This window comes from Somniosus microcephalus, chromosome 6 (assembly GCF_052327205.1).
Source record: "Somniosus microcephalus isolate GS21.2 chromosome 6, FLI_Smic_1.0, whole genome shotgun sequence".
NCBI classification, from domain to species: domain Eukaryota; kingdom Metazoa; phylum Chordata; class Chondrichthyes; order Squaliformes; family Somniosidae; genus Somniosus; species Somniosus microcephalus.
The window spans coordinates 266,491,426-266,516,122 of record NC_140992.1 but is presented as its reverse complement, the minus strand read 5'-3'; the positions used below and the strand labels follow the sequence as shown (position 1 = coordinate 266,516,122).

Below are 24,697 nucleotides of genomic sequence, written 5' to 3'. Positions count from 1 at the left end.
GAAGAATGAGAGGGGATCTCATTGAAACTTATAAAATTCTAACAGGGCTAGACTGACTAGATGCAGGAAGGATGTTCCCGATGGTGGGGGAGTCCATAACCAGGGGTCACAGTCTAAGGATAAGGGGTAAGCCATTTAGGACACGGATGAGTCGGAATTTCTTCACCCAGAGAGTGGTGAACCTGTGGAATTCTCTACCACAGAAGGCAGTTGAGGCCAATTCATTAAATATATTCAAGAAGGAGTTAGATATATTTCTTAAGGCTAAAGGGATCAAGGGATATGGGGAGAAAGCAGGGACAGGGTACTGAGTTTGGATGATCAGCCATGATCTCATTGAATGGCGGAGCAGGCTCGAGGGACCGAATGGCCTACTCCTGCTCCTATCTTCTATGTTTCTATGTTAACCCTCCAAGATCTTTGCGCTCCTCTAATTCTGCCCTCTTGAGTATCCCTGATTTTAATCGCTCCACCATTGGCGGCCATACCTTCAGCTGCCTGGGCCCTAAGCTCTGGAATTCCCTCCCTAAACCTCTCCGCCTCTCTCTCCTCCTTTAAGATGCTCCTTAAAACCAGCCTCTTTGACCAAGCTTTTAATCACTGTCCTAATATCCTCTTATGTGGCTCGATGTCAAATTTAGTTTGATAACGCTCCTGTGAATCACCTTGGCATGTTTAGCTACTTTAAATGCGCTATATAAATGCGCATTATTGTTGTATTGAGTACATCTCAGTATGCCCACTGCACACTACATGTCATTCATGACTCATGGCACCTGCAGCACACAATGGACATAATGACATCCCAAATGTGATGCACTTCTGCACCTGGTTTTCAGCATTTAAGAAAAAACAGCATTGGATTTTTGTTTTGTTTATTATTCATCATCTTGGCCAAAATTGTTTTAACAGCGGCCCTTCATTTGGTCTCTTCAGTCAATATAGCTTCCTTCAGTAAAGAAGACAAACTAATCTACGATCTTGACCATGGGCAGTGTTTCTTCTTTTTCTTTTATTTGAAAAAGTATTTACTTTGTCTCGGAATAAAATTTGCTGTCTTTTGAGACGCTGGCTTTCACTGCTTGCTGGGGGTTTTGTACGATACAGACAGACCCAGATTCTCAATAATGAATTATGTTCATCCATAAAACATGTTCTGTTTTCAGTCCCGGGCATTCTTTCTTGACTCTTAATGATGCTTGAAATAAATCAAGAAGACGCGGCAACACAAAGCTGGAGTTTTAGAGGCCTGTAGATTGTGGGCGGTTTAATTGCGCTTGGGCGAATTCTCCATTACGGCCTCTGGGAGTGCTGTGTGCCCACTGGTCTATGCCACCTTGACCGCTGCCATATCCTATTCTCATGTGCCACCAGCAGTAGCTAGGCACAAGAGTGTAGGTGTAGACTCAATGGTGTATGAGAGGCACTGCTTCTCTACTGCTACAACAACAACAACTTGTATTTATATAGCACCTGTAATGCAGTGTCAGCTGTGGTTCAGTTGGTAGCACACTCAACTGTGGGTCAGAAGGTTGTGGGTTCAAGTCCCACTCCAGGGACTTGAGCACATAAAGCTAGGCTGACACTCCAGGGCAGTGCTGAGGGAGTGAGTGCTGCACTGTCGGAGGTGCCGTCTTTCGGATGAGACGTTAAACCGAGGCCCCCGTCTGCTCTCTCAGGTGGATGTAAAAGATCCCATGGCTCTATTTTGAAGAAGAGCAGGGGCATTCTCCCCAGTGTCCTGGGGCCAATATTTATCCCTCAACCAACATAACAAAAACAGATTATCTGGTCATTATCACATTGTTGTTTGCGGGAGCTTGCTGTGTGCAAATTGGCTGCCGCGTTTCCCACATTACAACAGTGACTACACTCCAAAAGTACTTAATTGGCTGTAAAGCGCTTCGACACGTCCGGTGGTCATGAAAGGCGCAATATAACCGCAAGTCTTTCTTTATTTTGGTAAAACGTTCCCAAGGCGCTTCACAGGCATGTAATCAGAAAAAATTTGACACCGAGCCACAAAAGGAGATATTAGGACAGGTCAAAGAGATAGGCTTTAAGGAGTGTCTTAAAGGAGGAAAGAGAGGTAGCGAGGCGGAGAGGTTTAGGGAGGGAATTCCAGAGCTTGGGGCCCAGGCAGCTGAAGGCACGGCCGCCAATGGTGGAGCGATTAAAATCAGGGATGCTCAAGAGGCCAGAATTGGAGGAGCGCAGAGATCTTGGAGGGTTGGAGGGCTGGAGGAGGTTACAGAGATAGGGAGGGGTGAGGCCATGGAGGGATTTGAAAACCAGAATGGGAATTTTAAAATGGAGGTGTTTCCGGACCGGGAGCCAATGTAGGTCAGCGACTACAGAGGTGTTAGCCCAAGGATCCAAATCCCCTTAACCCACCATCATTACCTCAGACCACATTGATTAAATACAAATCTTGAAAACCTGCTTTCGGGATTTCTGACCATTCCACTGCAGGGGGACCTTGGTGTAATTTTTTTTTAAATGCCACTTCTGAGCTCAGTTTAGCTCTTGGGAGGTAATTGGATGAAATTCTTAGGACAGCAGGGCTGAGAGGTGTAGATTAAGATTCAAAAGGGTTGCCAAAAGCTGAAGACAAAAATAGAGACTGTTTAAAATTCTCGCGATTTCACGCTTGTGTTGCTGGTGCATCTAGTCTACTCATGCAAACTCAGCATGGGTCACGACCCAAGGTCGGCTGGTGATTCTGATCTTGGGTGGCAGGGGGCAGTGTGGTGTGGAGGATGGTCAGTTTGAGCAAAAGTTGGAGTTAAGTTGACTGGAGAGACAAAACAGGAGACTAAGGTCTTCTGACTCAGAGATGGAGAGCTACTACTGAGCCAAGGCTGAATAGTGGCCCAGAAATTCGGGTCGGGGGCTTCCCGCGGGTGCAAACCCCCGACCTGCACTTACTACTGCGCCGGCCGTTGAGCTGTGGGCCCGCGTGGGATTCCGATCCTGGGCCTCCTCCAGCTGCTGGCGCGCAGTGCTTGCGTATCCCAGGGGCGCAGTTAGTTCAAAGCGTCTCCTGGGATCACGTGGGCCATGGAGAGCCAATGGTAGCAGGGAAGACTTCATTCATAAGTTTGACAGGAAGACCTGTCAAACCTATAAATACTATAAGCCCCAAAACATCACTAAATCTTCAAATAAATTTTTTTTAAATCACATTTTTAAAATAAACTATAAATTACATGAAATAACTATTTTAAACAATAATTTAAATTTTTGAAAATATTAATTACATTTTCTAACGGGGCTAAAAATAAACTTACCTTTCTTTAAAGTATTTAAAAATAATAAACCTGCGGAAAAAATGTTTTAATTTTAATTAATTCACCACTTACCTTGTAAAAAGCAGGCCTTGCGACTGCTTTTTAAATGTGTAGCTCCTGGAGACTTACCCTCCCGGGAAAACCTGGAAAAAAAACGTAAGTTCAATGCGCATGCGCTGCCTCTCCGGCGCACACGTTCCACACCTCAACCCCTTCTTTCAGGGGAACGGAAGTGCCGGTTTCCTGCGCATGCGCAGTGCATGCACAAAAGCGGCACTTCCATTGGGCTTACGGGTGAGTACCCAGTGCGTACTCACCCGTGGAGACCCGAATTTCTAGGCAAATATTATGGAGGGAGATGGTGGGGCAGGGGGAGTAGTTTATAGTGGGGGAGGGATGATTGAGCTGGCTGATAATGCACTGGTGTATATTACCAGTAATGCTGGTCTTCTGAAATTATAATTTGTGTGCTTTCATCCTCCCCACTCACCCCCCCAACTCATCGAAATCTATAGCTTGGTAATAAGTCAGTGCCTCCTGTTGCTTCCCCCTCCAGGACATTGTAGAAACTGGCAGAACAATGAAGAAACTTCTCACACTCCTGGAGAACTACAAGCCCCAAATGGTCAAAGTAGCAAGGTACGGTACGCTTCATCTCCTGTGTCTCTGCGACTTGGGCTCGCCTGACGCAGAGCTTTCGGGCAACGGGAGTGAACGCTGCGGATTCCGAGTCCGCTTGCTCAACTTGCGCCCAGCGTACTTTGTCATCCGTTCTAGGTTTATGGACTGAAATTCGCTCGTGCTGACCTCTCCTGCCTCGCCTTCGTGTGAAGCGCTCTGCCAAACAGTTAAACCGTAAGACTTACCTCAAGAGTCCTGTAAATTATAGCATAGAAGGAGGCCAGTTGGCCCACCGTGCCTGTGCTGGTAATGTAACGTTACTGAGGTGTGTCAGACTTTCCGGCTATTCTAGCATGTTGTTAGCTCAATAATTTGGAATTTTCACTAAAGTTTGTGGAGCCACATTTTTCCCTCAGTCCCGTCATCCCCCACCCCCGCGCATCGCAAAAAAGAAATACCCAGCCTCCTCGATGCTAAGTGAGTCTCTAACCCTGCGGCCTCCTGCGGTTAAACTCCCACTCCCGCTCCCGCCGGCCAGGTACTGAGTCTGGCCGGGTGTCGGACGGGAGTCCAGGAATGTTTTACTTAAATGAGGCCCTCCCGCTGTGACCGGCAGATTGGCGCATAGCCAATAACCAGCGAATAACCAGTTCAAGGAGGAATGTTGGCCCGGACACCGGGAGATCGCCCTGCTCTACTTTTGAATTGTGAGGTAAGACATCTCGGCCATGGGTCAGCCGGTAGCACTCTTTCACCTCTGAGTCAGAAGGTTGTGTGTTCAAGTCGCACTTCAGAGACTTGAGCACCAAAATCTAGGCTGACGCTCCGGTGCAGTGCTGAGCGAGTGCTGCACTGTCGGAGGTGCCGTATGCTCTCTCAGGTGGTTATAAAATATCTCACGGTATTCGAAGAAGAGGAGTTATCCCCGATGTCCTGAGCCAATATTTATCCCTCAATCAACATCACTAAAACAGATTATCTGGTCATTATCACATTGCTGTTTGTGGCAGCTTGCTGTGCGCAAATTGGTTGTTGCGTTTCCTACATTACAACAGTGACTACACTTCAAAAAGTACTTCATTGGCTGTAAAGCGCTTTGGGACATCCTGAAAGGCGCTATAGAAATGCAAGTCTTTTTTCTTTTACCTCGATTTAATGTCTAAACCGAAAGACGACATCTCCGACAGTGCAGCTCTCCCTCAGTGTTACACTGAAGTGTCAGCTCGGATTAAGTGCTCAAGTCTCTGGAGTGGAACTTGAACTCACAGCCTTCTGACTAAGGTGTGCGTGCTACCGATTGAGCCAAACTGACACGGGTTGCTGTGCATTATTGGAACCTCCTGTGCTGCTCTACTCTATTGTATTTTAAATGTAGCAACCTTGAATATTCTGCCAATTTCCACTACCCCCTCTCCCAGAGGTGCCCCTCAAAATGGTGGATTATCAATGTTCCACTGTGCTTGTTCAGTAAATTATTTTAGTTGCATGCAATTTCTGGCGTTAAATGGCTTTTTTAAAATCTATTTACAGCTTACTGTTGAAAAGGACTCCTCAAAGTTCAGGATATAGACCAGACTGTAAGTACCGCACTCCGTTCATTTAAATGTGGTCTGAGAAAGAACTCTAGTGTCCTGCTCTTCTTCACAGCTGAACTAACTGGGCGTCTTCAGTTAAACCCAGTGGGTGGAGGCTACCAGCCACATATCTAACTTGGCCTGTTGCTGGGATGACTAACTAGAGAAAGGCATTTTTGCATCAATGGGTTTGAGGGCAGTGCTGTGCAAACCACGGCCCGTGAAACCCCTATGACCTCTCGCTGTTTCATTCCTCAAGAGATGGAGTAGAACATTCAACAACAACAACTTGTATTTATATAGCGCCTTTAACGTAGTAAAACGTCCCAAGGAGCGTCATCAAAGAAAATATTGACACCGAGCCACATGAGGAGATAATGGCCCAGAAATTCGGGTCGGAGGCTTCCCGCGGGTGCAAGCCCCCGACCTGCACTTACCTAGCGCGCTGGCCGTTGTGCTGTGGGCCCGCGTGGGATTCCGATCCTGGGCCTGCTCCAACTGCCGGCGCGCAGTGCTTGCGTATCCCAGGGGCGCAGCTAGTTTGAAGCATCCCCTGGGATCACATGGGCCATGGAGAGCCAATGGTAGCAGGGAATCTGTATTCATAGATTTGACAAGAAGAGCTGTCAAATCTATGAATAGAGATCAGCCCCAAAACATCACTAAAACTTCAAATAATTTTTTTTTTTTTAAATCACATTTTTAAAACAACTATAAATTACATAAAATAACTATTTTAAACAATAATTTAAATTTTTAAAAACATTAATTACAGTTTTTAACAGGGCTAAAAATAAACTTACCTTTAAAGTATTTAAAAATAATAAACCTGTGGAAAAAATGTTTTAATTTTACTTAATTCACCACTTACCTTGTTAAAAGCAGGCCTTGCGACTGCTTTTTAAAAGCGTAGCTGCTGGAGGCTTACCCTCCCGGAGAAACCTGTAAAAAAAACGGAAGTTCCAGGCGTACGCGCTGCCTCTCCGGCGCACGTGTTCGACCTGTGAACCACTTCCTTTAAGGGAACGGAAGTTCCGGTTTCCCGCGCATGCGCAGTGCATGCACGAAACCGGCACTTTCGTTGGGCCTACGCGTGAGTACCCAGCGCGGACTCACCCGTGGGGACCCGAAGTCCTGGCCCATATAATATTAATACGACAGATGAGGAGGTAGGTTTTAAGGAGCATCTTAAAGAAGGAGAGAGAGGCGGAGGGAATTCCAGAGCTTAGGGCCTTGGCAGCTGAGGGGGCGCCCGCCAATGGTGGAGCCATTAAAATCGGGGGATGCGCAAGAAGCCAGAATTGGAGGAGTGCCGCGATCTTGGAGGGTTGTAGGGCTGGAGGAGGTTACAGAGATAGGGAGGGGGCGAGGCCCTGGAAGGATTTGAAAACAAGGATGAGAATTTTAAAATTGAGGCTTTGCTGGACTGGGAGCCAATGTAGGTCAGCGAGCACAGGGGTGATGGGTGAACGGGACTTGGTGCGAGTTAGGACACGGGCAGCAGAGTTTTAGATGAGCGCAAGTTTATGTAAGGTGGAAGATGGGAAGCCAGCCAGGAGTGCGTTGGTATCGTCAAGTCAAGAGGTAAAATTCAAACAGTAACACTGGATTCAAACAGTCTGTTTAGAACTTTAGCTTTGAGTGGGGGTTTGAACAGAGAGCGTGCCTTAATGCGAGTTCAGTTGTGTGCTAATTGGAATTCAAGTCTTCAACTCAGCTGGGATGGGGGTCGTGCTTTTTACATGTAATTTTTGGATTCAGTGTTTTCTGTTAGAATTCTTTCTATTTGGTCTCTGCTTTAGAGGATTTAATTGCACAGTTGAGTTTGAAGTGTGGGAGGAGGTCTGAGGCTGTTCCACCAGGAAATGTAAAAAATAGAAAGGCCACTTTCTGTGGTGGATGAAAAAACAAATGTGCTGGTAAGGTGCAGTATGGATTAGCGTTTTGCAGAATCATCTGCGTATTGTCTGTAATACTTGCGCTAATTGGCTATTCATCTTCAAGCCAGTCTCCTGGTATGCAGTGTGAAACCAGCCCTGCACTTTCAGTAATCCTTTCTTAAACTAAATCAATTTAATCTGAAACGCTTCTTAAACATCCTTTTGGATGAGACGTTAAACTGAGTTCCTGCCTGCTTGTGCCCATGGAGTAGAGTTTTTTGAGGGTGTAACTAGCAGGATAGATAAAGAAGAACCAGTGGATGCAGTATATTTGGATTTCCAAAAGGCATTCGATAAGGTGCCACATAAAAGGTTGCTACGCAAGATATGGGCTCATGGGGTTGGGGGTAATATATTAGCATGGATAGAGGATTGGTTAATGGGCAGAAATCAGGGAGTGGGGATAAATGGGTCATTTTCCATTTGGCAGGCTGTAACTAGTGGGATGCTGCAAGGATCAGTGTTTGGGCTGTAAGATTGTCATTCTGTAAAGGGTGAGGTGATGAGGGCTGAAGAGCCTCCTTTATTCAAACCGATTTAGTGATTTATAGAATATCCTCGCTCGGTGGTTGATTTTTCTTTTACCAAGTTCAATACACAGTGATAAGCTGTTAACTAACTAAGATATTGACTTGTGAAAGACCTACCTAACTCACTTGCGAGCTTATCACTCATCATAGAATCATCCAGTCGGCCCATCGTGCCTGTGCCGGCTCTTTGGTAGAGCTATCCAATTAGTCCCACTAGCCCCCACCCCCCCACCCCGCCTCCTGCTCTTCCTCATAGCCCTGCAAATGTTTTCCTTTTCAAGTATATTTATCCAATTCCCTTTTTGAAAGTTAATATTGAATCTGCTTCCACTGCTCTTTCAGCGCATTCCAGATCACAACAACTCGCTCCTCATCTCCCCACTGGTTCTTTTGCCACTTGTAAGCTGCGTCTGTTCCTGCTTCCCAAAAATGTACCTCCATTCCATAGCCACAGGGAATAGGGGCAGATGCCCTTTGCAACGTGAATGCTGCTTTTTTTTAAAAATCTGGGAGGACTTGCTTCTGCGGTTTTGGCTGCAGTTTCTGCTGCTGTAGAAAATGCATACGCAGTTTGTTTTATAAATCACAAGCACGAACCCCCTTACTAGTCACAGTGCGCTTTCCCCAGTGGCTGGAGAGCATCCATGCAGGCCAGAAATAGCCAAGCATGCCTACTGGTCTGGGCTGCAGCATGAACATGATGTTTACCATTAGTGGCCGTGCCTTCAGCTGCCTAAGCCCTAAGCTCTAGAATTCCCTCCCTAAACCTCTCCGCCTCTCTCTCCCTGCTTTAAGACCACCCTTAAAACCTACCTCTTTGACCAAGCTTTTGGGCACCTGTCCTAATGCCTCCTTCTTTGGCTCGGCATCAATTGTTGTGTAAAAACGTTCCTGGGAAACGCCTTGGGATGTTTTGCTACCTTAATGGTGCTATATAAATGCAAGTTGTTCTTGCTGCTTCACTCTAAGTTTGCTGCCTACGACTTTGGTTGTCGGAAAGGGAAGATGAGGCAAATTTATTTTATGCAGCAAGTTGCTAGAAGAATGAGAGGTGATCTCATTGAAACATATAAGATTCTGAGGGGGATTGACAGGGTAGATGCTGAGAGGTTGGTTCCCCTGGCTAAACTAGGGGTCACAGTCTCAGAATAAGGGGTCGGCCATTTAAGACTGAGATGAGGAGGAATTTCTTCACTCGGGGGTTGTGAATCTTTTGGAATTCTCTACCCCAGAGGACTGAGAGAGATAGATTTTTGGGCATCAAGGGATATGGGGATCAGGCGGGAAAGTGGAGTTCAGATCGAAGATCAGCCATGATCTTGTTGGATGGTGGAGCAGGCTCGAGGGGCCGAATGGCCGACTCCTGCTCCTAATTCTTATGTTCTTATCTTGTGATGGAAAACAGACCAATGGTCATGGTGCTAACACTTATCTACTTGTTTTACAGTTGTAGGATTTGAAATTCCCGATAAGTTTGTGGTGGGATATGCCCTGGATTACAATGAGTATTTCCGGGACTTGAATGTAAGTATGCAGTGCTACAATTTTTATTTACAATGTGGAGAATCTTTTGTCGATGTCTTGGACAGAGCCTGGCACTGTCCACTTCTACACATGTTGCAGCCAGATTTGTTTCCTTTCGAATTGCTCGATCTGTGCTGTAGTTGATGGCTCATCCTGATTCCTCTTCCATTAACTCGCACGTTTCCCGTTCTCCCGCTTTGTTACTTCCTATTAATGACCCTCCCCTCATCGTCCAGTTCTGTTCACTCTTCTTACCAATGTAAGACGTGTAAATTTTTACTCCAGTCTAACAGTACTTAGAGTTCAGACCTGTATTGGAACAGACAACTTGAGACAAAGATTTCAGGGGAACTATTCTTTACTTAAACTCAACAGCGATTGCAAGCATACATACGTGCTAACACCAGCGAGCGACCAGTTCGGTGGTGACTAGTAGGTTTTCTTTGTGCGACCGATCAAGTCGCCCGACTCACTGCAGCAGCCCCTAGTGTCTTTCGACTGCACTTTTTATACCCCAAAACTTAGCAGACCGCCCAATGCATATGTGTCCCAGACCACGTGAACAATGGCCAGTAGTTGTTTTTCTTTCTCCTCTTATTATCTGTTAGTCAGTGGGCCTCAAGGCCGGTTACGCCATTGCCTGAAGAAGTTCCTGTTGACAATGGCTCGAAGGTTTGTTTTACAGAACTCTCGAGGCCCACTTCCTTGTCTGTGATTTTTACGGAATTTGCCAGTAACACGGCCCCCGTTCCCTCAAGGTATGCCGGTCCATTAAATTTGGTCAACTTTAAGTTTAGTCAAGTTACTTTACAGTGATGATGTATTCTTATACCAATGACACTAATTTACAGTCAAATCACAGGCCCTCCACACTCAGCATCCAGTCCCCTCTCAGTACAATGGCTGGACCATTATATCTTGATCTCTTTCAGGCCCTTAACACTTGGGGCAATGAAAATCTTGTTTCTTTCAATTTATTCAAAGACAGTTTCTGCATGTATCGCTTGCAAGCCTAACAACAACAACTTGCATTTATATAACATAGTAAAACGTCCCAAGGCGCTTCACAGGAGCATTATTAAAGAAAATTTGACACCGAGCCACATAAGGAGATATTAGGACCGGTGAAAGAGCAAGGTTTTAAGGAGCATCAAAGGAGGAGAGAGAGGCTTAGGGAGGGAATTCTGGAGCTTAGGGCCCAACAGTTGAAGGCATGGCCGCCAATGGTGGAGCGATTAAAATCGGGCATGCACAAGAGGCCAGAAACAACTATTTTTTGACTTGCGTGTCAGCCATGACTCTCTTGGTAGTACTCTCCCACCTCTGAGTCAGAACGTTTGTGGGTTCAAGTCCCACTCCAAAGACTTAAGTACAAAAATCTAGGCCGACACTCCAGTGCAGTAGCAATGGAGTGCTGCACTGTCGGAGGTGCCGTCTTTTGGATTAGACATTAAACCGAGGCCCCGTCCACCCTCTCGGGTGAACGTAAAAGATCCCATGGCACTATTTTGAAGAAGAGCAGGGGAGTTCTCCCTGGTTGCCCTGGCCAATACTTATCCCTCAACCAACATCACTAAAACAGATTATCTGGTCATTGTCACATTGCTGTGTGTGGGAGCTTGCTGTGTGCAAATTGGCTGCCAGGTTTCTTACATTACAACAGTGACTACACTTCAAAAGTACTTCATTGGCTGTGAAGTGTTTTGTAAGGTCATGAAAGGCGCTATAGAAATGCAAGTCTATCTCTTCATTTCCACCTTTCATCCAGGCAATATTCTTGGTCTCACTATCTGCTTTGACTTCAAGTGAAAGTCCCATATCTCCGCCATAGCTTTCTCTAGAAAGCTTGGTTCCTTTCCCCCTTGACAACTCTTCTCTCTGTACAAAACCCAACTCCGTTCAAAGCTTTATTCTTCTTCCTTATCCGGAGAAGCTTTTCCAACATTCCTCTCCTCAGGGCAATCGCAGTTTTACTTGAAGGACTTTTAGCTCATCACATAGGAGTGATCAACACATGGAATGAACTTCTGCGTCTGCTTGTGGACTCGAGTTCTGGGATCATTTAATTTAAGTGAGGATTGCCGTGTGTTTCTAGATGGATGAGTTACGGTCAGTTGACTGGCCTTCCCCACCTGTAAGCTCCTTATGATCTCGTGGTCATATTGTAATCAGTGATGGGGAGAAGTTGTCTTACTGTGAGTCAGAGGTTCAAGTTCCACTACAGAAACCTGAGCCCATAATCTGGGCTTTCACTCCAGTGGGAGTGCTGCACTGTCGAAAATGCCATTTTTCAAATGAGATGTTAAACCAAGGCCCCGTCTGCCCTCTCGTGTAGACGTAAAAGATCCCATGGCACTTTTTGAAGCAGAACAGGGAGTTTTCCTGGTGTCCCAGCCAATATTTGTCCCTCAACCGTCGCACAAGACAAAAATGATATCTCATTGCTGTTTGTGGGAGCTTGCTGTGCGCAAATTGGCCACCACATTTTCCTACATTTATTTATTCATGGGTGTCGCTGGCAAGGCCGGCATTTATTGCCCATCCCTAGTTACCCTTGAGAAGGTGGTGGTGAGCCGCCGCCTTGAACCGCTGCAGTCCGTGTGGTGAAGGTACTCCCACAGTCTCCTTCTTAGGCAGTCCCTCGGAACCGAGGATGACTTGCTTCCACACTAAAAATGAGTTCTCAGGTGACTGATGAGTCCAATGCGGGACCTACAGTCCCTGTCACAGATGGTGGTTGAAGGGGCGGGTGGGTGGGGTGCTTGGGTTGACGTGCGCTCCTTCTGCTGTTTGCACTTGGCTTCCACTTACTCATGGTGAAGAGACTTGAGGCGTTCGGCTCCCACAGTGCTGAATTTGTCGTAGCGGTTTGGTACAACTGGGTGGCTTGTTCGGCCATTTCAGAGGGCAGTTCAGAGTCAACCACATTGCTCTGGGTCTGGAGTCACAGATGGGCCAGAGTGGGTAAGGACAGCAGATTTCCTTCCCTAAAGGACATTAGTGCACCAGTTGGGTTTTTACAACAATCCGGTAGTTTCATGGTCACCATTACTGACATTAGATTTTAAATTCCAAATTTATTTAATTAACTGAATTTAAATTCCCCAGCTGCCGTGGTGGGATTTGAACTCACGTCTCAGGATCGTTAGTCCAGGCCCCTGGATTAACAAGTACCGGTAACATAACCACTGCTACCGTACCCAATGATATTACAACAGCGACTACGCTTCAAAAGTACTTCATTGGCTGTGATGCGCTTTGAGACATGCTGAGGTCTTTAAAAGGCGCTACAGAAATGCAAGTTATTTTGTTATCCTTGGAACATCTTGATGTGCCTTGGGATGTTTTACTACATTAAAGGCGCTATGTAAATGCAATTGGTGGTGTTGTTATAAAGCAAAACTCAGTTTGTTAACACTTCATTTCTGTTAATCAGAGTTCCATGTATCTCTGGTTTTGGGGATTTTTGTTGTGTTAAATCTATAAATGCACCTTTCCTTTTTTTTGCTGCTGTTATCTGCTCCAGTACGAACTGTTTCCACTCAGTTGTTGAGAAGGGGCAATCCATTTCCCCCTCTCCTCCTCCCACTCCTCCTCCCCGCCACACACTGGAAACACGAGCTGCCAGCTGGAAGGCAGAATTGTTATTGAGGCAGCTCCCGGAGCAAGGCCGTCGCTTCAACCCGACAGCTGCCCTCAAATTACGCGTCTGCCTATTTCAGGCTCTGGCTTGGCGCCACCAGTCCTGGGCACAGCGTCTTTTTATTTTCCACCAGCCAATCTTCCCCGCTCACCTGTTTTCGCGGAGGGAGGCAGCGTGTTGTCAACGAGAGCCCCAGACGAGGGAGAGCAGGCTGAAAGTGAGGGGGGGAAGGGGCGGCGAGAGGGTGGAATGGGCATCACAGATATCCAGTAATCATCTGTAGCACATGGCGTGTGGCTGAGGCTAATACAAATCTTGTTTGCTTGCAGTAGAAGGATGAGTCACCATTATCCAACATTGTTTCTTTCTCATTACATAGAATTGCACAGAATTTACAGCACAAACAGGCCATTCGGCCCAACTGGCCCATGCTCCACACGAGCCTCCTCCCACCCATCCTCATCTCACCCTATCAGCATATCCTTCTAATGCTTTCTCCCTCATGTACTTATCCAGCTTCCCCTTAAATGCTTCTATTTTATTTGCCTCAACTACTGGTAGCGAGTTCCACATTCTCACCACACTCTGGGTAAAGAAGTTTCTCCTGAATTCCCAATTGGATTTATTAGTGACTATCTTATATTTATGACCCCTAGTTTTGGACTCCCTCACAAGTGAAAACATCTTCTCTACGTCTACCTTATCGAACCCCCCTCATAATTTTAAAGACCTCTCTATCAGGTCACCTCTCAGCCTTCATTTTCTAGAGAAAAGATTTAATACTTTTCTGTGGTGATTGATGGGCGTTTTTCCCCCTTCCTTAACCCAGGGTTGCTGAGGACGGCTATGGTGGCCTCGCTGTTGCCCGAGTTAACTCGGTCCTAGATCAGGGATCCAAACTGGGGACCCACGTAGACTGGATGGCTCAGGGTCAACCTATAAAAGAAAGACTCGCATTTATACAGCGTCATTCACGACCACCGGACATCCCAAATTGCTTTACAGCCAATTAAGTACTTTTTGAAGTTTAGTCACTGTTGTAATGTGGGAAACACGGCAGCCAATCTGCGCACAGCAAGCTCCCACAAACAGCAATGTGATAATGACCAGATAATCTGTTTTAGTGATGTTGATTGAGGAATAAATATTGGCCCCAGGACACCAGGGATAACTCCTTTGTTCTTTTTTGAAAATCGTGCCAAGGGATCTTTTATATCCACCTGAGAGCAGATGGGGTCTCGATTTAACGTCTCATTCGAAAGACGGCACCTCCGACAGTGCAGCACTCCCTCAGCGCTGCGCTGGGAGCGTCAGCCTAGATTTTTATGCTCAAGTCACTGAAGTGGGACTGTGAACCCACAACCTTCTAACTCAGAGGCGAGGGTGCTGCCCACTGAGCCACGGCTGTCACCCACTTGAGTCATTGAGGAGCTGGTGTTAGCTTTTCCCAATCTTCTAATCACCTGAAGCTGCTGACTGTGGCTGATGTAACGTTTCTGGGTGTCAACCGGCTATTTGACTATGGAGGAGTCACATCTGAGCCAGGATCTCTTCTCCGTAGAGATCCATAGTGCACACTTTCCATCAAGTGATCACTGGTTAGTGATTGGCAGTGGGAGCTGTGGTTGAACTCTTCCTTATTCTCTCCCCCCCCCACCCCACTGGAAGTCAAGGCAACTGAAGACACGGCCACGAATGGTGGGGGAGCAGAGCTGAGGGATGAACAGGTATCCAGAGTCGGAAGAGCGAAGGGTGTGGTTGGGAAGGTGGAAGGGGCAGAGAAGATGTAGGGCTGGAAGAGGTTGCAGAGCTAGACCTCCTCTCGGTCTGGGCATTGAACAGAGAAGGTTGTGGAATTACGTGTCTTCCAGTAGGCAGTGCCTTTACTCACTCGGTCATCGAGAGGAGTGGTTTTTGAGCTGTGCTCTCCGGCAATGGACCTTTATAATTTCTAAAACTGCTCCACACTTTGATTTAAGTCTTTTATCTTTATAGTGAATTTGTAGCATTGCCGGAAATGGTTGATCTGTTTAAGATTTGGACAGGATTTTTGTTTTTCTGGATATCAATGAGTCTGTTGGCCTCTGACAGGGCAACCGTAGGGTTTGCTGTCTCTGCATCCCTGGGCTACTGACTATGCGTTCCCAATCCTGGTCACTACTCAATGAAACCAACTCCAAAGTGCAGCTGACTGGCTGTTGATTGAAGATGAGGTTAGACTAATACGCAGCCAACCCACCCCCACCCCCCTGTCCCACTGTATGATCGTCCCTATGGTGACACTGTTAAGCTCACACAGGAAGAATGGCACATAGGTGAGATACTGGATGGATGCCATCTTTAGTGGAACATAATGTGAGTCAGTACCTTTTTAGAGAGGGAGGAGGGGGGAACAGTATTGGCACATTGATCTGAGTGACGAGATGAACTCAAGGGGCTGAATGGCTTTATTAATCCCTACATGGTGAGACGTTAAACCAAAGCCCCGTCTGCCCTCTCGGGTGGATGTAAAAGATCCCACGGCCACTATTCGAAGAGGAGCAGGGGGGTCCTCCCCAGTGTCCTGGCTAAATATTTATCCCTCAACCAACATCACTAAAACAGATTATCTGGTCATTATTGCATTGCTGTTTGTGGGAGCTTGCTGTGTGCAAATTGGCTGCTACGTTTCTTACATTTCAACAGTGACTACACTTCCAAAACTACTTCATTGGCTGTGAAGTGCTTTGGGACATCATGAGGTCATGACTGCTGCTATATAAATGCAAACTCTTTCTGCATTTACAGTTGTGCACCAATACTGAAAACATTGGCCCAGAAATTCTGGCCTCCACGGGTGAGTACGCACGGGGTACTCACCCGTAGGCCCAATGGAAGTGCCGGTTTCCTGCATGCACTGCGCATGTGCAGGAAACCGGCACTTCCGTTCCCCTGAAAGAAGGGGTTCAGAGTTCGAACGCGTGCGCGGGAGAGGCTGCGCGTGCGCATCGAAATTCTTTTTTTTTTATAGGTTTTCCCGGGAGGGTAAGTCTGCAGAAGTTACACATTTAAAAAGCAGTCGTAAGGCCTGCTTTTTACAAGGTAAGTGGTGAATTAATTAAAATTAAAACATTTTTTCCACAGGTTTATTATTTTTAAATACTTTAAAGCAAGGTAAGTTTATTTTTAGCCCAGTTAGAAAATTAAAAAAAAATTTCAAAAATTTAAATTATTGTTTAAAACAGTTATTTCATGTAATTTATAGTTTATTTTAAAAATGTGATGTTTTTTAAAAATTTATTTGACGATTTAGTGATGTTTTGGGGCCCGTAGTATTTAAGTTTTGACAGCTCTTCCTGTCAAACTTATGAATGGAGCATTCCCTGCTCCAATTGGCTCTCCATGGCCCACGTGATCCCAGGGGACGCATCGAACTAACTGCGCCCCTGGGATATGCAAGCACTGCGCGCCGGCAGCTGGAGCAGGCCCAGGATCGGAATTCCACGGGGGCCCACAGCTCAACGGCCGGCGCGCAAGGTAAGTGCAGGTTGGGGGCTTGCACCCACAGGGAAGCCCCCGACCCGAATTTCTGGGCCATTGTGTTCTCAATTAGAATCCACTGGACTCTTTTTTTTTTAAATGTTAGCTTTAACTTGTTAAACCAGCAAAACTGTGCCACTGTCATTGAACCTTATTTTATTTTTTTCTTTCAAAGCATATTTGTGTGATCAGTGAAAAAGGCAGACAGAAGTATAAAGTCTGAAGACCCGATGGACTCACTGGCAATAACTTGACGCAGAACAAATGACAGTAGATTCCTAAATGTTCTTGTCCTCGCGATCAATCTATTTATATATACATCAGTAGGCAACGGAACATGTGCAAAAGGCTCTATCTGAAAATGTACATAGCTGCAAATATATCAGATTATTTTTGTATCGTGTCTGATGGAAATGGCTTAAATTTTTATATTTGAGATGTGCTGTAAAGTTTTACTTTTTGCCCTCCGGGAAACAATGAGAGCAAGAAAAAAATCTTTTTGTATTCAGATGTTTTGCTCATACATGAGAATGAGCCTGACTAGGTGTCTGACGCTAATCTCTGGCACCCGTTCTGCTTCATGTTTCATGCTGGGCAGTGGCGAACAGTTGGACGGCCAAGAGTCTAATCTCCCATCACAAGCTGCGAAAGAGCAGTAGCCCTGGTCGTGTGGCACCGTTGTGCCCTGTAGGGATGGGCAGCTGGTCTCTGTTTGCCAAGTCACCAATTCTAAAACCAAGAGAGCGAGAGAGAGAGGGGGGGTGTGCCAAGCAAAGACCATTCGCTTCTCGGTTAATGATGCCACCTTCTTGCTAAATCCAAAAATGACTTGGGTTTTGTCTTCTGCTTATAATAACAATCAATGCCTCTACAACTTAGATATGGGGGAGGGTGGGCGGTGAGTGGGTGGACTTGTGTTTCAAAAAACTAGACCTTTAGGGGGTAAAATTGGTCAACATCATTAGCGTGAAATAGGCTCATAGCGAATCGAATTTCCATTGACTTCAATCGAGAAGAAAATCGGGCAGGACGTAATGAGGCTATGAGGCGGTTTCGCTCAACTGACACAGACCATTTAAACCCCCACGGTGTCCAGTTTAGACATTTCTGGTCAGCCTATTTTGTAAATGAATATGGGATTGTACAGTTCGAAACCAGTAAGGTGGCATTCCTGTTCTCTTCCCTCAGCACTACCTCCCCATGCAAAGGTGGACATGCCTATCCCACCCCAATGGGGTGCTGTGGCTCACGGAGGTTCCTAGTGACCAAATCAAGGATGACGTAGGCTGCTGCCTCCCCTCTCTTGGGGAGCCCGTTAGTGGGAGGGCGAAAATGTGTAGATTAAATGGGTGGGGACAAGGGGAATACAAGAGGGCAAATCCTACAGTAAAAGAGATCGGGATGGAATTTCTGCAAGAGTTCTCCAGCTCTCTTAGTGTGTCAGCCATGGCTCAGTTGGTAGCATCCTGAGTCAGAAGGTTGTGGGTTCAAGTCTCCCTCCAGGGTCCTGAGCACAAAAATCTATGGCTGACACTCCCAGTGCAGTACTGAGGGAGTGCTGCACTGTCGGAGGTGCCGTCTTTTGGATGAGACGTTAAACCGAGGCCCCGTCTGCCCTCACAGGTGAACGTAAAAGATCCCACGGCACAATTTCGAAGAAGAGCAGGGGAGTTATCCCCGGTGTCCTGGCCAATATTTATCCCTCAACCAAGATCACTAAAACAGATTACCTGGTCATTATGACATTGCTGTTTGTGGGAGCTTGCTGTGCACAAATTGGCTGCTGAGTTTCCTACATTACAACAGTGACGACACTTCAAAATGTATCGCTTTGGGATGTCCGGTGGTCGTGAAAGGCGCTATAAAAATGCAAGTCTTTTTTTTTTCTTTGCCGTCACTTTTGGCGGAAACCTTCCGCCAAAAACCGCTGCTCCCTCCCCCCACCCTCCCAGAAATTCTACGCTATTCTACTTCTACCCAGCCGTCTAACTGGGCTTTCCTCAATCTGTCTAACTTGGTTACCATGGCTGCTATTTAAAAGTAACGGTTTGCCGGGCGCGTAAAATGCATCAACATGGTCTCTGTATACCGCCGCTGCGTGTATTTAGGCCGCCAGATTGGCTTCCCGACAGTTTTAGTTGAGGTAACCACAAGCAGAGATGTTACCTGTGTTGAGCTTTGCACTTTAAAGATTGGAAGTAGGAATACAAGATAGAGATCTTGCTGAGTACGTGTGGTATATATTTTTAACAAGTGCATTTTCCATTACAATGTCAGCCTAAAGTTGTTGGCTATGAATGTATCCTCCATAAGTTGTTTGAATGTACGGAAATGCATGCATCTGCAATAAAGCAATGATAGGATAAATACCCTTGAGGATCAAACCTTATTGGCTACTTGGGTCGTTAAGTAGTTGGTGCGTACTGCCATCTGCAAAGCATCAACCTATACTAGTTTGTGCACAAATACCAATCAGCCTGTGTTATTGTTAAAGCCACTGGCTGACCTCCCTGTGGCGTTGCTCCTGGTCACGCGGATGATACAGGATGCTCAGTCACTGTCTTTCACCACGTGCAGTGTATTATTCAAAGGCGGAGCGGCGTTAAGTGCGGCCTGCCCCCCCCCCCCGCCCCCCTTTGTAAGATCAAAAGGGTCGAAACCTCTTGAGACCAACTGCTGTTGTCTTGAGGGAAGCTGACAAATCGGCAGGTGTGTGTAAATTCCCAGCAGAAACCAGCGTGAAACTGACTGGTTTTCTTTCTCTTTTTAGTAGTTTTGGTATTTTTAAACTGTTTATTTTTGTATACCAGCAGATCTTCTGTGATACTACGTATGGTAGGTTGACGGATTTGCTATTTAATTTTTCCCCATCATTGGGGGCTGTGCCTAGGCCCTAAGCTCTGGAATTCCCTCCCTAAACCTCTCCGCCTCGCTACCTCTCTTTCCTCCTTTAAGACGCTCCTTAAAAGCTACCTCATTGACCAAGCTTTTGATCACATGCTCTAATTTCTCCTTATTTGGCTCCGTGTCAAAAAAAATTTTGTTTGATAATCGCTCCTGTGAAGCACCTTGGGACGTTTTATCACAGAAATCACAGAAACCCCACAGTGCAGATAGAGGCCATTTCGGCCCATCGAGCCTGCACCGACACATATCCCACCCGATCCCCGTAACCCCTACACCAACACATATCCCACCCTATCCCTGCGTATTTAATCCCCCCTAACACTAAGGGTCAATTTATCATAGCCAATCAACCTAACCCGCACATCTTTGGACTGTGGGAGGAAACCGGAGCGCCCGGAGAAAACCCACGCAAACACGGGGAGAATGTGCAAACTCACACAGACAGTCACCCGAGGCCGGATTCGAACCCGGGTCCCTGGCGCTGTGAGGCAACAGTGCTAACCACTATGCCACCGTGCTATATTAACGTGCTACGTTAAAGGTGCTATATAAATGCAGGTTATGACACTGAATGCCCTACCAGAAACATTTGGTGGAAGAAAATCCATACTAGCTTTTAAAAAGAAAGTGGATAAATGTTAGAAGAGAATGGAGAAAGGGCAAGGAAATGAGACGAAATGGATTGATTTTTCAGTGAGCCAGCACAGGAGTGAGCGGCCGAACGGCCCCCTCCTGGGATGGAGAGTGAAAGTAGATTTGAGGTTAGGATCAGATCAGCCATGATCTTATTGAATGGCGGAGCAGGCTCGAGGGGCCGATTGGCCTACTCCTGCCTCCTATTTCTTATGTTCTAGGATATGGGCAGCAGAGTTTTGGATGAGTTCCAAGTTTATAGGGGGTGGAACATGGGAGACCGGCCAGGAAAGCATTGGAATAATCAAGTCTGGAGGTAACAGGCATGAATGAGGGTTTCAGCAACAGATAAGGTGAGGCTGATACAGACACGGGTGATGTTACAGAGGTGGAAGTAGACGGTCTTGGTGACGGAGTGGATATGCTGTTGGAAGCTCATCTCATGGTCAAATACGCGCCAACGTTGTAAATGTCTGGTTCAGTGTCAGACAGTGACCAGGGAGAGGGATGGAGTCGGTGGCTATGGAACGGAGTTTGTGGCGGGGACTGGAGGCAATGGCTTCAGTCTTCCCAATATTTAGTTGGAGGAAATTTCTAACTCATCCAGGGCTGGATGTTGGACAAACAGTGTGACAAATCAAAGACAGTGGAAGGGTTGCGTGAGGTGGTGGGGAGGTAGAGCTGGGTGTCATCAGTGTACATGTGGAAACTGATGCTGTGTTTTCGGATGATGTCGCCGAGGGGCAGCATGTAGATGAGAAATAGGAGGGGCCAAGGACTGATCCTTGGGGAACACCAGAGGTAACGATGCAGGAGCGGGAAGAGAAGCCGTTGCAGGAGATTCACTGGCTGTGACTGGATAGCTAAGAATGGAACCAGGCGAGTGCAGTCCCACCCAGCTGGATGACCGTGGAGAGGAGCTGGAGAGGAAGGTGTGGTCAACCGTGTCAAAGGATGCAGACAGGTCTAGAAGGATAAGGAGGGAGAGTTTACCATGGTCACAGTCACATAGGATGTCAATTGTGACTGATAAGGGTTGTTTCAAACAGGGAGTTGCAAGAAAGATGGTCACAGATTTGAGAGGCGACAACACATAGAAACATAGGAGCTAGGAGCAGGAGTAGGCCATTCGGCCCCTCGAGCCTGCTCCGCCATTCAATGAGATCATGGCTGATCTTCCAAACTCAGTACCCTGTCCCTGCCTTCTCCCCATATCCCTTGATCCCCTTAGCCTTAAGAAATATATCTAACTCCTTCTTGAATATATTTAATGGATTCAAGGATTCAAGGATTTTAGAAAGGAAAGGGAGGTTGGAGATGGGGCATTAGTTTGCAAGGCCAGAGGTGTCAAGGGTGCGTTTCTGCCTCTCCCTTGCTGTCTCTGATCCCTTGGATCCCCCTTGCCACCTTCCCACCCTTGCTCTTTCAAAACCTTGCCCTCTGCCTCCCCTTGCCCTCTCTGACACCATGCCCTCTCTCTACCTCTGGACCCCTTGCCCTCTCTCTCTCTCTCTGACTCCTTGTCCTCTGTCTCTCTCTCTCTGACCCCTTGCCCTTGCTCTCTCTCTGACCCCTTGCCCCTCTCTCTGACCCCTTGCCCTCTCTCTCTCGCTCTCTCTCACTGACGCCTTGCCCTCCCTCTCCCTCTGACGCCTTGCCCTCTCTCTCTGACCCCTTGCCCTCCCTCTCTCTGACCCCTTGCCCTCTCTCTCTGACCCCTTGCCCTTTCTCTCTCTCTCTGACCCCTTGCCCTTTCTCTCTCTCTCTGGCCCCTTGCCCTCTCTCTCGCTCTCTCTCACTGACGCCTTGCCCTCTCTCTCTCTGACCCCTTGCCCTCTGACTCTCTCTGACCCCTTGACCTCTGTGTCTCTTTCTGACCCTTATGTTCTGTCTCTCTTTCTGATCCCTTTCCCTCTCTCTCTCTGACACCTTGTCCTCTCGCTCTCTCTGGCCCCTTGTCCTCTGTCTCTCTCTGACCCCTTGCCCTCTCTCTCTCTCTCTCTCTCTGACCCCTTGCCCTCTGTCTCTTTCTGACCCCTTGCCATCTGTCTTTCTCTCTCTCTAACCCCTTGCCCTGTCTCTCCCCGACCCCTTGCCCTCTCTGAACCTTTGCCCTCTGTGTCTCTCTCTCTCTCTCTCTCTCTGACCCCTTGCCCTGTCTCTCTCTCTGAACCTTTGCCCTCTGTCTCATAGAAACATAGAAGATAGGAGCAGGAGTAGGCCATTCGGCCCCTCGAGCCCGCTCCGCCATTTAATGAGATAATGGCTGATCATCCAAATTCAGTACCCTGTCCCTGCCTTCTCCCCATATCCCTTGATCCCTTTAGCCTCAAGAAATATCTCTAACTCCTTCTTGAATATATTTAATGAATTGGCCTCAACTGCCTTCTGTGGTAGAGAATTCCACAGGTTCACCACTCTCTGGGTGAAGAAATTCCTCCTCATCTCAGTCCTAAATGGCTTACCCCTTATCCTTAGACTGTGACCCCTGGATCTGGACTCCCCGACCATCGGGAACATCCTTCCTGCATCTAGTCTGTCCAGTCCTGTCAGAATTTTATAAGGTTTCAGTGAGATCCCCTCTCATTCTTCTAAACTTTAACGAATATAAGCCTAATCGACCCAATCTCTCTTCATACGTCATTCCTGCCATCCCAGGTATCAGCCTGGTGAATCTTCGCTGCACTCCCTCCATGGCAAGAACATCCTTCCTCAGATAAGGCGACCAAAACTGCACACAATACTCAAGGTGCGGTCTCACCAAGGCCCTGTACAACTGCAGCAAGACATCCTTGTTCCTGTACTCGAATCCTCTCGCTATGAAGGCCAACATCCCATTTGCCTTCTTAACCGCCTGCTGTACCTGCATGCTTACCTTCAGCGACTGGTGCACAAGGACACCCAGGTCTCGTTGCACTTCCCCTTTTCCCAATCTATTGGCGTTCAGATAATAATCTGCCTTCCTGTTTTTGCCACCAAAGTGGATAACCTCGCATTTATCCACATTATACTGCATCTGCTATGCATCTACCCAATCACCCAGCCTGTCCAAATCATACTGGAATTTCTCGGCATCCTCCTCACAGCACACATGCCCACCCAGCTTTGTGTCATCTGCAAACTTGGAGATATTACATCTAGTTCCCTCGTCTAGATCATTAATATATATTGTGAATAGCTGGGGTCTTGGCACCGATCCCTGCGGCACCCCACCAGTCACTGCCTGCCACTCGGAAAAAGACCCATTTATTTCCAACTCTTTGCTTCCTGTCTGCCAACCAGTTCTCTATCCAAGTCAATACCATTGCCCCCAGTCCCATGTGCCTTAACTTTGCACGCTAATCTCTTATGCGGGGCCTTATCGAAAGCCTTCTGAAAGTCAAAATACACCACATCCACTGGTTCTCCCTTATCTATTACATAGATACATAGAAGATAGGAGCAGGAGTAGGCCATTCGGCCCTTCGTGCCTGCTCCGCCATTCGATGAGATCATGGCTGATCCTTTAATTCAGTATCCCGTCCCCGCCTTCTCTCCGTAACCCTTAACCCCTTTTGCCCGTAGAAATATATCTAATTCCCTCTTAAATATATTTAATGAGCTGGCGTACACTGCCCTCTGTGGCAATGAGTTCCACAGGTTCACCACTCTCTGAGTGAAGAAATTCCCCCCTCATCTCTGTCCTAAATGGTTTAGCCCTTATCCTTAAATTATGTCCTCTAGTTCTGTTCTCACCCGCCAAGGGAAACATTCCTTCTGCATCCAGTCTGTCTAGACCTGTCAGAATTTTATACACTTCTATGAGGTCCCCTCTCAATCTTCTAAACTCCAGTGTGTACATCCCTAAACTACATAGTCTCTCCTCATAGGTCATTCCCGCCATTCCTGGTATCAGCCTGGTGAATCGCCGCTGCACCCCCTCCATGGCAAGAACATCCTTCCTCAGATGAGGCGACCAAAACTGTACACAGTACTCGAGGTGTGGTCTCACCAGTGCCCTGTACAGCTGCAGCAAGGTATCCCTGTTCCTGTATTCTAACCCTTTTGCTATGAAGGCCAGCATACCGTTTGCCTTCTTGACCGCCTGTTGCACCTGCATGCTCGCCTTCAGTGACTGGTGTACAAGAACACCCAGGTCTCTCTGTACTTCCCCCTCTCCCAATCTATTGCCATTTAAATAATAATTTGCCCTCCCGTTCCTGCACCCAAGGTGGATAACTTCGCACTTGTCCACATTATAGTGCATCTGCCATTTATCCGCCCAATCGCCCAGTCTGTCCAAATCGCTCTGGAGCTTCCTGGTCTCTTCCTCTGAGCCCACCCCCCCTCCTAGTTTAGTGTCGTCTGCAAATTTGGAAATGCTGCATCCGACTCCCTGATCCAGGTCATTAATGTAAATTGTGAACAGCTGGGGGCCCAGGACAGATCCCTGTGGTACCCACTTGTTACTGCCTGCCATTCAGAAAATGAGCCGTTTATTCCAACTCTCTGTTTTCTATCTGACAGCCAGTTCCCT

General features: G+C 47.1%; 1 protein-coding gene across 2 annotated transcripts in view; it reads left to right on the top strand.

Annotated features, from left to right (window-relative positions):
* The window catches only part of hprt1l (hypoxanthine phosphoribosyltransferase 1, like), a 90,651-nt gene that overhangs the window by 49,895 nt on the left and 16,059 nt on the right, over positions 1–24,697 (top strand). The window contains exons 6-9 of one of the 2 annotated variants that reach the window (XM_085991842.1): positions 3,847–3,929; positions 5,442–5,488; positions 9,403–9,479; positions 16,817–17,077. In XM_085991842.1, coding sequence (XP_085847968.1) covers positions 3,847–3,929; positions 5,442–5,488; positions 9,403–9,479; positions 16,817–16,864 — 255 coding nt within the window. In that variant the 3' untranslated portion in view covers positions 16,865–17,077. Of the gene's footprint in view, positions 1–3,846; positions 3,930–5,441; positions 5,489–9,402; positions 9,480–16,816; positions 17,078–24,697 lie in introns of those variants that run through there. The other variant, XM_085991844.1, reaches the window with a different exon arrangement.